Source organism: Pipra filicauda, unplaced genomic scaffold, assembly GCF_003945595.2.
Source record: "Pipra filicauda isolate LSUMZ 115617 unplaced genomic scaffold, ASM394559v2 scaffold43_size3849885_pilon, whole genome shotgun sequence".
Lineage (NCBI taxonomy): Eukaryota > Metazoa > Chordata > Aves > Passeriformes > Pipridae > Pipra > Pipra filicauda.
Genome location: NW_024104576.1, coordinates 3,220,625 through 3,233,815, shown reverse-complemented (window position 1 = coordinate 3,233,815; position 13,191 = coordinate 3,220,625). Strand labels below are relative to the sequence as shown.

Genomic DNA, 13,191 nt, shown 5'->3' with positions numbered 1-13,191 from the left:
GCCTTTGAGTTCAGTTCAAGTTTGTTGGTTCTTTTAAGAGTAAAAAAATAAAATGCAGAGGATAGGTAGCCAAAATCTCAAAGTCTCAAAATCTACAGTGTTTTATGATCAATCCACGTAAGCTAATACTTGAAAAAAGAAATTCCATTTTACAAACTAAATTTCAGTTTTTCCAGCAGGTAAGGTAATTTTAGACTTCTGAAAGTATCAACTATCCAAAATACTGAGCAAACTAGATGTTTCTGCTTTACCTTTATCTCTCCAGGGAACATTTTTATTTGAATCGACATCAGGCAAGAAGCTCTGCTCTAATCGTTTTATAAAAAGACATAAGAACAGTCACAGGAAACCTCATAAGGAGATCACAGATAATTAGTAAAACCAAAATATTTAAGAAAAAGAATGATCTAACTTTAGACCTTGGCAACAACTCTTCCACGTGATGCCTTCTCCCCTCTTCTCTGCCATACTACTTTGTGATTACATTAGCACAGGAAGCATCTTCCAAAGCAAGGAAAACAACTAATCACATCATACATAAAATTATCAAGTAAAGACAAAAATATGAGTACGTCTGAATACAGCGTTTGAACTATATGACTTAAGATTGTCAGGGTCCATCTGGAAATACCGGTTCTATGTGTAAAGTATTTTAAAACACATAGTCGGGCAAACCTTAAATGCAGACATGTGTGAATACTTACCAATTTTGAAGGTGTTTTGCCAACAACATGGCAATCAAGCTTTGGCTTATGTAAGAGACCTTTTGCCCCTTGAAGTTAAATGCATGGATAAGTAAAGGTATGCACGATTACCTTCTATGAGCAGTAGAAGGTAGCAAAGACTTAAAGAAGTGAAAAAAGCCTCTGAAAAAGGAAAAGTGCCCAGCTTTCCTGAACCACCTTCTGCAAACAGAAGAAATCCAGAAGTGTGTCTAACAGTGAGCTTCAAGTTACAGCAAAGTTGTTATAAAGTCCTTTTATCATGATGCATTGCAGATGAGCAGCAGAGTATGGATTCTGCCCAGCAGCTGCAACAGAAGTGTTTCCTCAAGGAGAAACTGGAATAACTGAAAACTGGAATAAGCTACTGCACTTTAAGGAATGTCTTTAAACTGGAAGTATGGTTCAGGTAGGTCTCAGAATCACTACACAGGACCAGTTAGTCCTGCAATGCAGGGGCAACTATCCTGCTTGCAATACCCCTAACTGCTCTGGGTATCCATACACAATAAATTTTGCTAGATCTTGTTTTATTAACTATTACAAAAAATAAGGAAGGAGGGGGAAAGACACCACATAATTCTGTTGCTGAAGACACATTCTAGAACAAAGATGCCTTTTGGCTTGGTGCCAAAAGATATTTAAAAGAACAGTGCTTACTGATAATGGTACCAGTCCAAACTATTGTTGGGAGCAAACCCAACATCAGGACTCCTGTTCATCTGGAAGGTCACTAATAAGTGAAAACACAGGTTGTAGCCTAAGGAATTCTAGCTTAATGAATACTATCGCCTACGTTTTATGACTATAAGAACTAAACTAATGATTCAGACAGACTCTAATGAACAGATGTCAGGAATGCTATGCTTCCAGCATTTACATGCACAGAAGTATTCTTGAAATGTGACAGATCAATTTTTTAAAAGTTTGATTATTCCAGCGGACATCCTAAACTCACTGCCATATACTATGTGTGTGCTTTAAAGTGTCGGCAAAATTTCAGTGACATTACCGAAGTGAGTAGCTCAATATGCTAGCAGAACTGGATTTAAATAATAAAGGAAGATCAGGAGGGGAAGCATCGAGGGAGGTCAGCTCATTTTCACAGCTGAAGCCAGAACAGTGAGTGAAGAAAGAAGTCGCAACTGTATGACAAGTCAGTAGTGCAAAACCTAAAATCTTTATAATTCATTACAACACACCATTTTGAGATGCAGGTTAGAAATCACGTCCAGCCATCGGTACCCTGATTGCTCCAGAAACAAGGTAAGGCAATAAGTAAGCTTGATAGGGGTGGGAGGAGACTAGAGAGAAAAAAGACGGCAAACTCACTAAGCTTAACTATCTGGGTCAATCAGACGAAAAAAAAAAAAAGACTGTAGTAGCGTTATACACACAAAAAGCTACCGTCAAAATAAAAAAAAGAAACAACCAAGAAAACCCTCCCAGAAAACAAAACAAAACAAAAAAAAAAAAACCACCAAAAAAAACCAAACCAAAACAAACCCAAAACCCCCAAAAAACCAAGCCTTTTTTTTTTCCCTTCAACATATTCTACCTGAAACGCGACTTGTTATTTTAGCTACAGAAGGAGACACGGAAGCCATAACTTGAGAAAACGCTGCTTATCCTCGGCGCCCCGAGCGAGCCGCCCCCTTAGGGCCCGTTCAGGGCAGCGACCCCTGTCCGCACCCCCCACGGGGCCCTCACTCCCCCCTCCAGCGGGGTGCCCGCGGCTCGGCGCAACCCCTCATCGAGGAACCCTCACGGCCGCCCGCCGCCCCGGCCTCACCTTGAAGGGGTTGTTGAGGTCCGGGTCCGCGAAGGGGTTGCTGTCGAAGTCCGACATGGCGCGGGCAGCCGGGCGCTGCGGTCCCCGGGCGGCGGCTCTGACCCTGCGGCGGCGCCCCGACACTGCCCGGCGCGGGTGTCCGCCCCACCGCTGTCGCTCCTGCTGTCCCCGCCGCTGTCACAGCCCTGCGGCCCGGGCCGAGCCCGCCCCGCCGCCGCACCGACCTGCCACGGACCGCCCAAAATGGCCGCCCCGGAAGTGAAGTTACGGGCAGGACGGCCCTGGGAGGGGAGAAGAGAGGGAAGGACGGAGGAGGAGGAAGAGCAGGAGGAGGAGGAGGAGGAAGAGGAAGAGGAAGAAGAGGAGGAGGAGGAGGAGGAGGAGGAGCAGCAGCAGCAGGAGCAGCAGCAGCAGCAGCAGCAGCAGGAGGAGGAGGAGGAGGAGCAACAGCAGCAGCAGGAGGAGGAGGAGGAGGAGCAACAGCAGCAGGAGGAGGAGGAGCAGCAGCAGCAGCAGCAATAGCAATAGCAATAGCAATAGCAATAGCGATAGCAATAACAATAACAGTTCCTGGGGCGGGCAGGAGGCAAAGCAGGAGCAGGGGTTGGTAGAGGCTGTTCTTGGGGCGGGGATGGAGGAGGGCGGGAAGCGCCATTCTCGGGCTGAGGACTCACTATGGTGTGGAGGAGCTGTAGTCGGGCGGCCGTCCAGCCTCGCCGCTCCGGCTGGGGAGGGATGGGGGGCCCTGTCCCGCGCCCTCGTTTGTCAGCGCCAGCCAGGAGCTCCCCGGCTGGCAGCTGGGATGGGCTTGCCAGTGGGAGCGGGACGGGGCTCGGCCGGGGCGTCCCGTTGGGTGCCCCGGGGCCGCTCGGTACCTGCGGACGGTGCCCAGGGCAGGGGGAGCTCGGCCTCCCTAACCCTCCGTCCTGCACCGTCTCAGTGGGCCGGGACAGCCGCTCTGCTCTGCAAAGTGAGGTGGATGTGCGAAAGCCTGCGAGTTTGAGGTTTACTCATGAAACATGAATTTGCTGTCATCCTCTCCTGCTATTGGCATGGTAAATTAGCTTGCCGTGCATGTGGCTGCTCGGGTGTCTTGCACAAAGGTTCAGCAGGGGCTGTAGGTGACCTATGACTTTGAACCACGTGGAAACATCGAAAAGGCCTCTTGGAATTACTCAACCACTTTCAACAGTTCAGAAGACTTTTTAAATACTTCCTCAGTAATAGAGACAGTGCAGTTTGAAGAACCTAGTCCAAATGACACAAATAAATGGGAGGAGCTCCTTTGGTTCAGAGCCGTGGTTGAAATCTGAAATCCAGTATCCTTGATAGCAAGCAGTCTACACTGATGCAACATTTTCAAAACCTGAATTTCTTTATGTACTTTTTAAAGAAGTGATTTGCAATTTCATTTAAATGAAAAAAAAAAGTTTGAGGCAGGTCAGACAAAAAGAAATTGCTATAAAACTGTCCTTTTTTGGTATGTGGGGTTTTCCCCAATGTAATAATCCAGACTCACTGTGGGGCACCCTATTCAGAGTTTTTTGAATGCTGACTATGTTAACACTTTTATGATTTTTAATAGCTCTGTGTATATAATTAATATGATCATGACACTGGCAGTCATTACAATGGTGGTGTCCTGTCAGTAAGTCAGAATAAATCCTACATGTACACAAGAATTGATTTTTTCATGGATCAGTAAGGAAAGCAATAATTACTTCAAGGCTGCTCTGATTTATGCAAAAGTTTCTCATTATATGAAGGATATCTGATTATGTCAGATATATGATTGGGTGGAAATGGGACAAATCATAAAAGCATAGCTTCTAAATAAGACACTTTCAACTTTTTTGTTGCTATGAAGTGTAAAATACTTCAAAAAATACAAATGCAGCTGTTGTACAATCAATGAAAGTACATTACAGTATTAGTCACAATCATTCGTATACCTCAGTTATGATGACAGCAAACTAAATCACGTTTTCCAATATTCACTCATGACTCAGTGACTGGTGAGTCCAGAAGCTGTGTGCACTGGCAACTGCATATATGCTTCTCTATGAGCTGAACATGAATGAATGAATACATGCATGAATGAATGAAGGTTTGGCTGGAAAGAATATATTTTCCTGTATGGTTGCTGGTGCTACTGTACTCCATCTGTTCTGGGACTCTACAAAGAGTAAATCATCGGCAAATCATCCTTCCCTCCATTTTGTTTCCCTGCAGACCAATTGCTTGTCTTCATCCAAGGAGTAGAGCCCTTCTTCCATTATATGGAATGCCTGTATTTTAGAAATGTGCAGGCCCATCATTAGTATCACTAGCAAGGCGTCTTCATTTTTCTCCCAGACTGAACTTGTCTGCCTGTTTCCTATCTCATCAACGGCAAAGGTAGGAATAAGCACACTTACAGAATCCAGCAATCACTGGCCAAGAGAGCAAGATAACATATAAGAAGACTTACTCCTGCTGGAAGAAGACCTATTTATCCATCTAGCTGGGGACGGAACAGTAGCAATTTCCCCCCTCTTGCCTTAAGAGTCGCAACAGCTGTGGCTGAAGCCACACACTGCCTTAAATGCTACCTTTAGGAGAATGGCTAATCTTTCATGGAAATCTGTGCGTGGGAGCAGTGAGTAGTAAGCTACAGTTATGAGGGAAGATGTGGCAAAGCAAACACGTTATTTGGGAGTGGGTAGAACATTCCAAGCACTGTAGAGTGAAGCCAAGCAGCACTAGCAGTCTGCGCGACTTGTAATGTTCCCTACACCAACTTGTGAGTGGGAGGAAGAGCAGAAGCTAAGGCAAGTGATAAAAGAACTGTTTCAGTCAATGAGCAGACCTCAGTCTCACCTGTTTCCCTCTACCACTGTATTATCTCTTGATATATTATACTGCAGATGCTTGTTTTCTGTAGCCCTCTTCTTACACTTCCCCAACCTCTCCTCATACACGTACTCCTCAATAAGAAGTACACATGTAGACTTCAGTGGGAATTGTCTAGACAGTGACAGAATTTGTGCTATGATCCCTTCCAGGCAAATGATCCTGGCAAATAACTTTTCAACGTGTCTCTCATCCTTTCCAATTTAAAATTGTACTTAAATAGTTGAACATAAATAGCTGTCTCTGTTTTGGCTATTTATGTTTTGCAGCGCTTTTTAGTCACTTGTATTTTCCTCATTATGTAATTATTAAGTTGTAATTATTAAGTTATTAAATACCAATTAGCAATTGAATTGCAATTCTGGGATCTGGAAAACAATTCAAAAATGTGGTGTTCAAATGTCTGGAATTCTGAAAAAAAAAGATAAAAGATGGAGAACAAAAGGAATTATGGTGTTTTGCTTTCAATTCAACTATACACAGTTTTGCAAAACGAAGATGGGACTTTGCATAAAATAGCTCAAAGCACATTCTTCACACTTTGATTCTCCTGATTCTGGTGCACAGGTGCAAGTAGATTCTTCACACAAAGCACAACAACTGAGAATTTTTAGATTGGGGTAGCCCACTGTCATTCCATCTCTACATGTGCGTATTCTCCAGTATGTGACCATTAGTGGACAAGAAGCCTCATGCCTGGCGCAGAGGGCCTTAATACAGCTATGTCAGGACATGTACAGCTGTCATCAGGCAAGAATCCATGCCTCTGCTGCTGCAGTCACTACCCCACTAAAAGCAAAATTAATGTATTGCTTTTGCAGTGCTGAATGGTGTCCTGGCAGTGAAGCAGTGCTTTAAGGACAGGGTTTTTTCTGGCCAGTAATGAGAAGTCTGATATTATACACGGGAGGCCAGCTCTTCCAAATAGAACAGTCCGCAGGGAGACCCACAGGGAAAGATGAACAAGTGAACGGTCGCACACAAAGCAGCAGAGTATCAGGCTTCTCACCATCCAAAAACCTTCATCAATAGCTCTTGCTACGTGAACAACAGTGTTGGAAGAGCGCCCTTATGTCTGAACTTACTCAAACTTGTACTCCAAGGCAATATGACAATGCACAACCACGCTCATGCCACCACAGCTTTAGACAACAAGGGAAATTTTAGGCAGTCACCTGTAGTTTGAAGCTAAGTCTTTGCTATTAAAAACATAATTATTAAATCTAAGTATCTACTGGTGAAATTTGCCTTGCAGATTACCATGCTGCTGGAAAGATATGGTGTGGTGCAGTTATTATGAAGGCTCCAATAGCAGACATGAAGTGAAGCTGATAGAAGGATTCATAAATAAACAATTTAAACATTAAATAGGAACGTTGCAGTGTTGAAGGAAAATTAAGCAGATGTTGGTTTAATAAAAGGAGTGATTCCCAGAAATGAGAGCAATTGGAAGGAGTAGAGATGACAGTAAACCATGAGCCAGGTAACCAGATAACCATAAGTTAGGTAGCCACATATCCCAGTTTGGGTAGGACAATTTTTTTTTTAACAGCATACAGTGTTCTTCTTGTTTTTCTCTGCTCAAACATTTTCCTTAGAATTTATTTAGGGCAATGACAGATGTGGTCTATCACATGTAATAGGCACATGACCTAAAGCAGAAGGTATGTATTCTATTACATGGCAACTCTTTATAAAATAAACCATAGGAACTACAGCTTTCAAAAATCCCTACAGTCTTTTTTTTTTGTGAACAAAACAAGCTAACGGCATGTATATAATATGGAGTTTGTGTTCTCCTTTTCAATGGTTTATGTTCTCATGGGAGTTTTCTGTATGGTTTCGTAAAGTACATTCATTTAACAGTTGACTTTTGAAAGATCAATTGTATCTTACTTGCATGCTTAAAAGGTGTGCAGGCACTGAGCAAGCACGGGGACGGACACAGAAAATAGCTCTGGAAGTTTCTGATAGCTACTCATGCCCACAGCTGTAGAGACAGCATAGTTTGAAATGACGGAGATTTATTTCACAAGGGTTCATATAAAAATACCTTTTTTTTTTTTTAATAAATAATTTTTGAATTTGCCCTTTGACATTCATAACAGGTAATTAATCATACCCTTAAAATAAAAAGTCTTGGCAGAACTAAAAAAACCACACATTCATTAATTTCAGAGGCTTCTTTTCAGAAGGGGCAAATTATGGATATGAAAAATGACAGATTTTAGCATGCAGATTAGGCTTTCTCTGAAGTAGAAGAAAAAACATAAACAAAATTTTTATTAAACTTTTGCCTGTTCAGATGTAAAGTCAAATAGAGAAGTAATATATTTAACAGTAAAAATGTAGTAATTGCTTTCTCTTTTCAGTAACAGTAGCTTAGTGCACACTTTTAAGACAAAACGTATTGTTTCCTCAAAGCACTGCAGATCTCTGGAGGAAAGTATTTCAACATTGATTCCATTTTGTGCTGATTCCTTATTGGGACAGATTTGTTTTAAAAAGTGGGGAGTGGGAGAAAGCAAAGGACGCAGGCATATCACTAAATCTAATTGCTGGAAAGAAACAGAACACAGGAACCAGATCAGTCATTTTATTGTGACCCTGGTCTCTTGTTTACAAAAGTCTTGGAATTAAAATCTTTAACATGTTAAGTTACCAAAAGTTAGTTCATTCAGTGGTTGAAACAAACCTCACTGGAAATATACCAAAACTGAGGAAAAATCCTATATATCTTTCTGCCTTTGAAAAAAAAATCTGGCGCTCTGAAGCATTGCATAAAAGGGAAGCAAACCTGCATTATTAGCTCAAAAGCCTAAAGTTATTCAGGTTACATAATAAGAAAACATGCAATTCATGAGGAAGAATTTTCTTAGTAGAGCCACATCCCTTTATCCCCCATTTAAAACAGATAAGTGCTTTTTCTATAGTTTCAAAAGTATGCAAAGTCAGAACAATACTCCCTATGAAATACCCGAGTATAAATGTGCAGCAAGCTCTATGCCACACTTGAAAATTCAAAGCTCAGAATAACTTAGAAGTTGTAAATGTCAAATCGTCATTTTACTAAACAGAGATCTGAAGTGTTAGGGAGAAAACATGCAGGTCCTTGTTGAAATACACTGGTCACTGAGAAACTGAATGTTTTCCCAAGGATATTCTTGTTTCAGTCCTTCCATAAGGATGAAACAGATAATACTGTTAGCATTTATGTGGATAAAGAGTGGTAGACAGAGTTCATACTTAGTGCAGATCTATTAAACTGGGTTGCCAAACAATTTCAAATATCGGATGGTACTATTATTTCCATGTGGTAGAACTGCAGCGCATGCAGAGTGCTCTGCTCCAGCTTCTGTTGTCTTAGAAAGAAAAACATTTAGAAGTATGTGTGTACCACTAAAATACTGTGAATCCATGCAAATCAAGTTTTCCCCTCCTTTAATAAAGACTTATGGATTAAAGATTTATGAACCTAAAATAGAAGCCTGAAATAACTGTAAACTTCTTGAACTACTGAAAGTAGTGCTGGAGTGTAGCTCATAACCAGGTATTACAAAGTGCTAAATATTATCCTTTGATAAGTCTCATGGCATTTTTAGCAGAAATTAAGATTTAATTTTTCATCTGCTAGTGCACTATCAATATCCTAGACTATCAATATCTAGAGACTAGCAGCATAGTTTAAATACTTGAAAGTGGTCACCAAAAGATGGGATAGTAAACTATTATTTTTGTTCACAAAGCACATTTGCCTTGAAAACCCTAAACTCTTTTCCAATGCTTTTATGTCAGCCTTTGGTAGGTGTGACATCTCATTTCACAGATGAGATGTCACTTTCATTAAGCTCAGTAAAACAAAAGTCACCAGAAGCTATGTGATCCAATTGGTGTAAAGAAACTAATTTTGAAACATAGTACCAGGTTGTTAAACATCTTTTAGAAAATGTACAGAGAAGTATATTCTCAGACTCAAATCTTGGTGTTCATATTTTTTGATAAAAGCTCTGCCTGTAACTCCAAATTTCTTATTTTTTTTCATGCTGTATGACTCAAAAGAAAATCCATGTTTACAGTCAGTGAAAATATGAATAATATAGAACCCAAATGTGATACAGAACATAAAGTGCAAAATTTTGAATCAAGCAGACTGATTTTGCAGAATTTCTATTCAAAAGGGTAATTGCATTGTAAAACATTTCTTCTTTGATTTGCAATATACACAGTAACAGGTTAAAGAAGTTGTATGCTTTCTACTTCATGCCCACACCTATGCTGTGAGATGCACTTAACATTTGAGTAATATTTAAAAACCAAACAATACTGTTCCTATTTTTGGAAAAGGATATCTATTGGAGTGTTGCAGAAATACTGAGAAAACACACTCAGCAAAATAATATATTTGGTTTTTAATTCAGATGAAGATTTACGTGAAAAATACAAGAGAGTCAGTATTACATGCACTGAGTAAAAAAAGCACTGCAGTTTCACATAGATGTCCCATCCAAAAGATAAGCTTGTTCAATGATTCTGTCAAGTATTTGCAATGGAACATAAAGTGAAGCAAAAAGTTAGTAATACACAGTCATAGTTGCTCCCTTTCTTATCCACCCTAACAGCTAAAAACCTCAGCAAGGCTTTCATCATCTAGTATCTCATTTATTGTAATAACCGTTCCCTGAATAATCCATTTGTCACTGCTCATATCTTTCCAGAATGCTGTTGCAAAATTCATTTCCATGTCAGTTTTACATGAACTCTCCCTTCTCCAATACATCCTGTATAAAGTAGGGCCTGTGTAATTTTACATTTCACATTGATATCTGGGACAACAGTACTAGCAAACTGTATAAAGATTAAAATGTTCCATGAAACGAGTAGTACTGAACTTGTGCTGTCCGGTTAATTTTGATTGCGATCTGCATTAGCTCCTTCTAATCTTTTGCTGTTGGTTCATGCTTGCAATCCATACTTCATAAATTTAGAGACTTTGAATTTTGTCTTTTAAAAGCATAGCATTGAAATAACACAATGCAAAACAATTTCCATTTCCTTTCCACGTTGCAGATTTCTGTATGAAATTTTATAAGGTAATTAGCTTCATCAGCTTGCTTTCTAAGGGATTTTTAATAAATGACTGCTTTTAAAAATTCCTATCACAGACAGTTATCCTTAAATATAACTATTAAAAATATAATGTTATCTAAGGTTGTATGCCATGAATAAATCCTTACTCTTGTTTCAAGACTTGTGCAATGTTTAATTTGAGCCTGAGTGAAAATATCTTTTTCTTCTATCTCTTTATATGTAAATGTGTGCAAGTATCTATGTATTATATTTATATTGGTTAACTGCATATTGCCCAAAGTGCCCTGTAGTGTGCTTTTAAATTCTACATGTTGTTTTATGCTTGCAAGAGTTGGCAAGTGAATATACTGAATGTTTTGGCCTGAGCTACATTACAGGATTGAGGTCAGTAAGTTCTGTTCTATTAGTGTTTCTGAAGAAACATTTCCTCTAGGAATTCTGTGACACCACTGTCCTGATTTGTCCTGCCACAGCATTCTTTCAGTTCTATTTTGTGTATTAACTTACAATTTAACTTTAAGGAATTGTTTAATTATTCTTCAAGATTCTGTGGATTAAGAGAGATTCATGAAAAAGAGATGCTAAAATCCAACTATACATTTAAAGTTCAGGAATTCACTAGGTCATTTCACTGGTAATAATATTTTCACATTTCCAGAGAGTAAGCAGTTGCTATTCCATATTTCATTAAGATAGGTCCTCCTTCTTTGGAAATTTAATGCCAAAATATCTAAGCTTATTATCTCTACACTTTTGAAGTCATCTGTCATCCTTTACTGTTTAAGCCAAAATGCTATATCTGTGATTTAGAGTATTTTAATTCATACCTTCATTGCTGAAAAAAATCTCAACTTTCCTGTAATCCATCCCAACTGTATTATGTATATCATATGAAGAATGTACCATCCTAAGAATATGACATCCAGTTTCTGCTCCCAGTAGCCAAATCCCTCCACCTTATTCTGTGTCCTCACTCAACTACACAAAATGGCTTTCTAATTAAAAAAAGTGGTAAGTATTAGAAATGTCCATGTCTTTTTCTTCCATATAATGTTATTGTTTCTGGATTTTTTTACTAGTTTTTTGCTGTGAAATATAGGAATGAAAAATATCACTTCTACCTAATAGCAAGTTCAGTTTTGTAAAAACAAAAACAAGGAATTGGTACACTAAGGATTCCTGCCCCGGGCTCTCTCTAAATTACATTATGCTCAGAGAAATTTGGTGTAGTAGCTCATATTATCATTACTATTTTATATAATGAAGAAAAAAATTGCAAGGCCTAAGAATGATTTGCAAAGGACCCGAAGTCCTTGGATGGCTGATCCCCCTTTTTTGTGTTATGGTGCATGACACCAGAAACGTTAACACTCAGCAGCTGTTGCTGGAGGCAGTGGGAGATGGAAAATGCCCCCCCAAACACTGAGTGCCTTTCAAGGATGAAACCATGGCTCCACTAGAGATCTCTATCTCTGTGCTGGTGTCAGTTGCACCCTGGCATGCAGGCAACAAGGTGGGTGGCAATGAAGTTCCTCTGGTATTTTAAAGTACAAAGAGTCTGTGAGTTTCGCTTAGCCCACATCTTAACATTATTACTCTTTTACACCCCAAATAAACTCAGATATGCCAAATATACTTACATAACATGACAGTGATGGACTTGATCCTGCAATAATGGGCCTGGTGAAGGTTCCATGGTCCATAACAAAGTATGGACTGGAATAATAAATGATAAATAATAAAATACATAATTTAGTATTGCAATTATTTATTGGTATAATAATTATATGTAACCTGTAAATTCCATAAAGAAAAGTGACATCAGAAGTACCAACAGCTACAACACCAAGGAAATTATTTTGGATTTTACTCAGTAATTTAGGAGATTACAGGACAATGTCTTAATTTATTATTTTAATTATTTCAGTGCTTTCTGATTAAAAACCCTGCAGTTTTCTTTGGTGGCTCTTGCTCTCACAAACACAGCTCATGGCTTCCCTAGAGCAAAGATGACAGCTGATGGTCTTTTGATTGCACTCCACATGGGGAACTACCCAGCTGGCTTCTCTGAGAGGCTGCCAGAAGTTTCCCCGTGCCTGATGGAGCCAGTGCCACCTGGAGCCGAGATGAACCTGCTGCTGGGCGAGGCTGAACTGCAAATGAAGCTGGAAGTACCTCTGGGATAACATATTTAAGAAGGAGGGGGAAAAATGGTGCAACTGCAGCAAGAGAGAGAGATATTCAGATTTGGTTTTATTTCTCCTTATACTACTCTGGTTTGATTAGCAATAAATTAAAATAATTTCCCCAGGTTTCTTATCAGGTAGAAAATACCAGAGTTTCACGACTAAGTTTTGGGGATATCTCTTGTCCGGAAAAGATAGAAGAGGAAAAAGCCCCTTCATCACTTGGAGGTTCTTCGCCCTTTCTGGAGCTCTGGGCTTGAAGGGATGTTGCTTTTCCAGCCATTGATTTCTGCAAGAAAAAGATGGGACTTGTAGAGTCTACAAAGTATCTGTTTTGCAGTGGGCCTTTTTTAAGAACTCTACCCACTTAGTTTGCTGGTGTGTGTGCAACACGCTCACTGGGAAGATTTGCTTTTGTCTAATATTAGGCAGGAAAGCAGTAAAATGTGCTGGGTTTGGGAATAATTGGAACCTCAGTATTAAAAACAAATTTTAAGGCTATTAATCTAAA

The 13,191-nt window shown here is 39.8% G+C and overlaps 1 protein-coding gene across 1 annotated transcript in view; it reads right to left on the bottom strand.

Moving 5' to 3' along the window:
• The window catches only part of SCAMP1 (secretory carrier membrane protein 1), a 39,671-nt gene extending 36,884 nt beyond the window's left edge, over positions 1 to 2,787 (bottom strand). The window contains exon 1 of the mRNA XM_027709970.2: positions 2,515 to 2,787. Coding sequence (XP_027565771.1) covers positions 2,515 to 2,571 — 57 coding nt within the window. The 5' untranslated portion in view covers positions 2,572 to 2,787. The remainder of the gene's footprint in view (positions 1 to 2,514) is intronic.
• Positions 2,788 to 13,191: the final 10,404 nt, after the last annotated feature.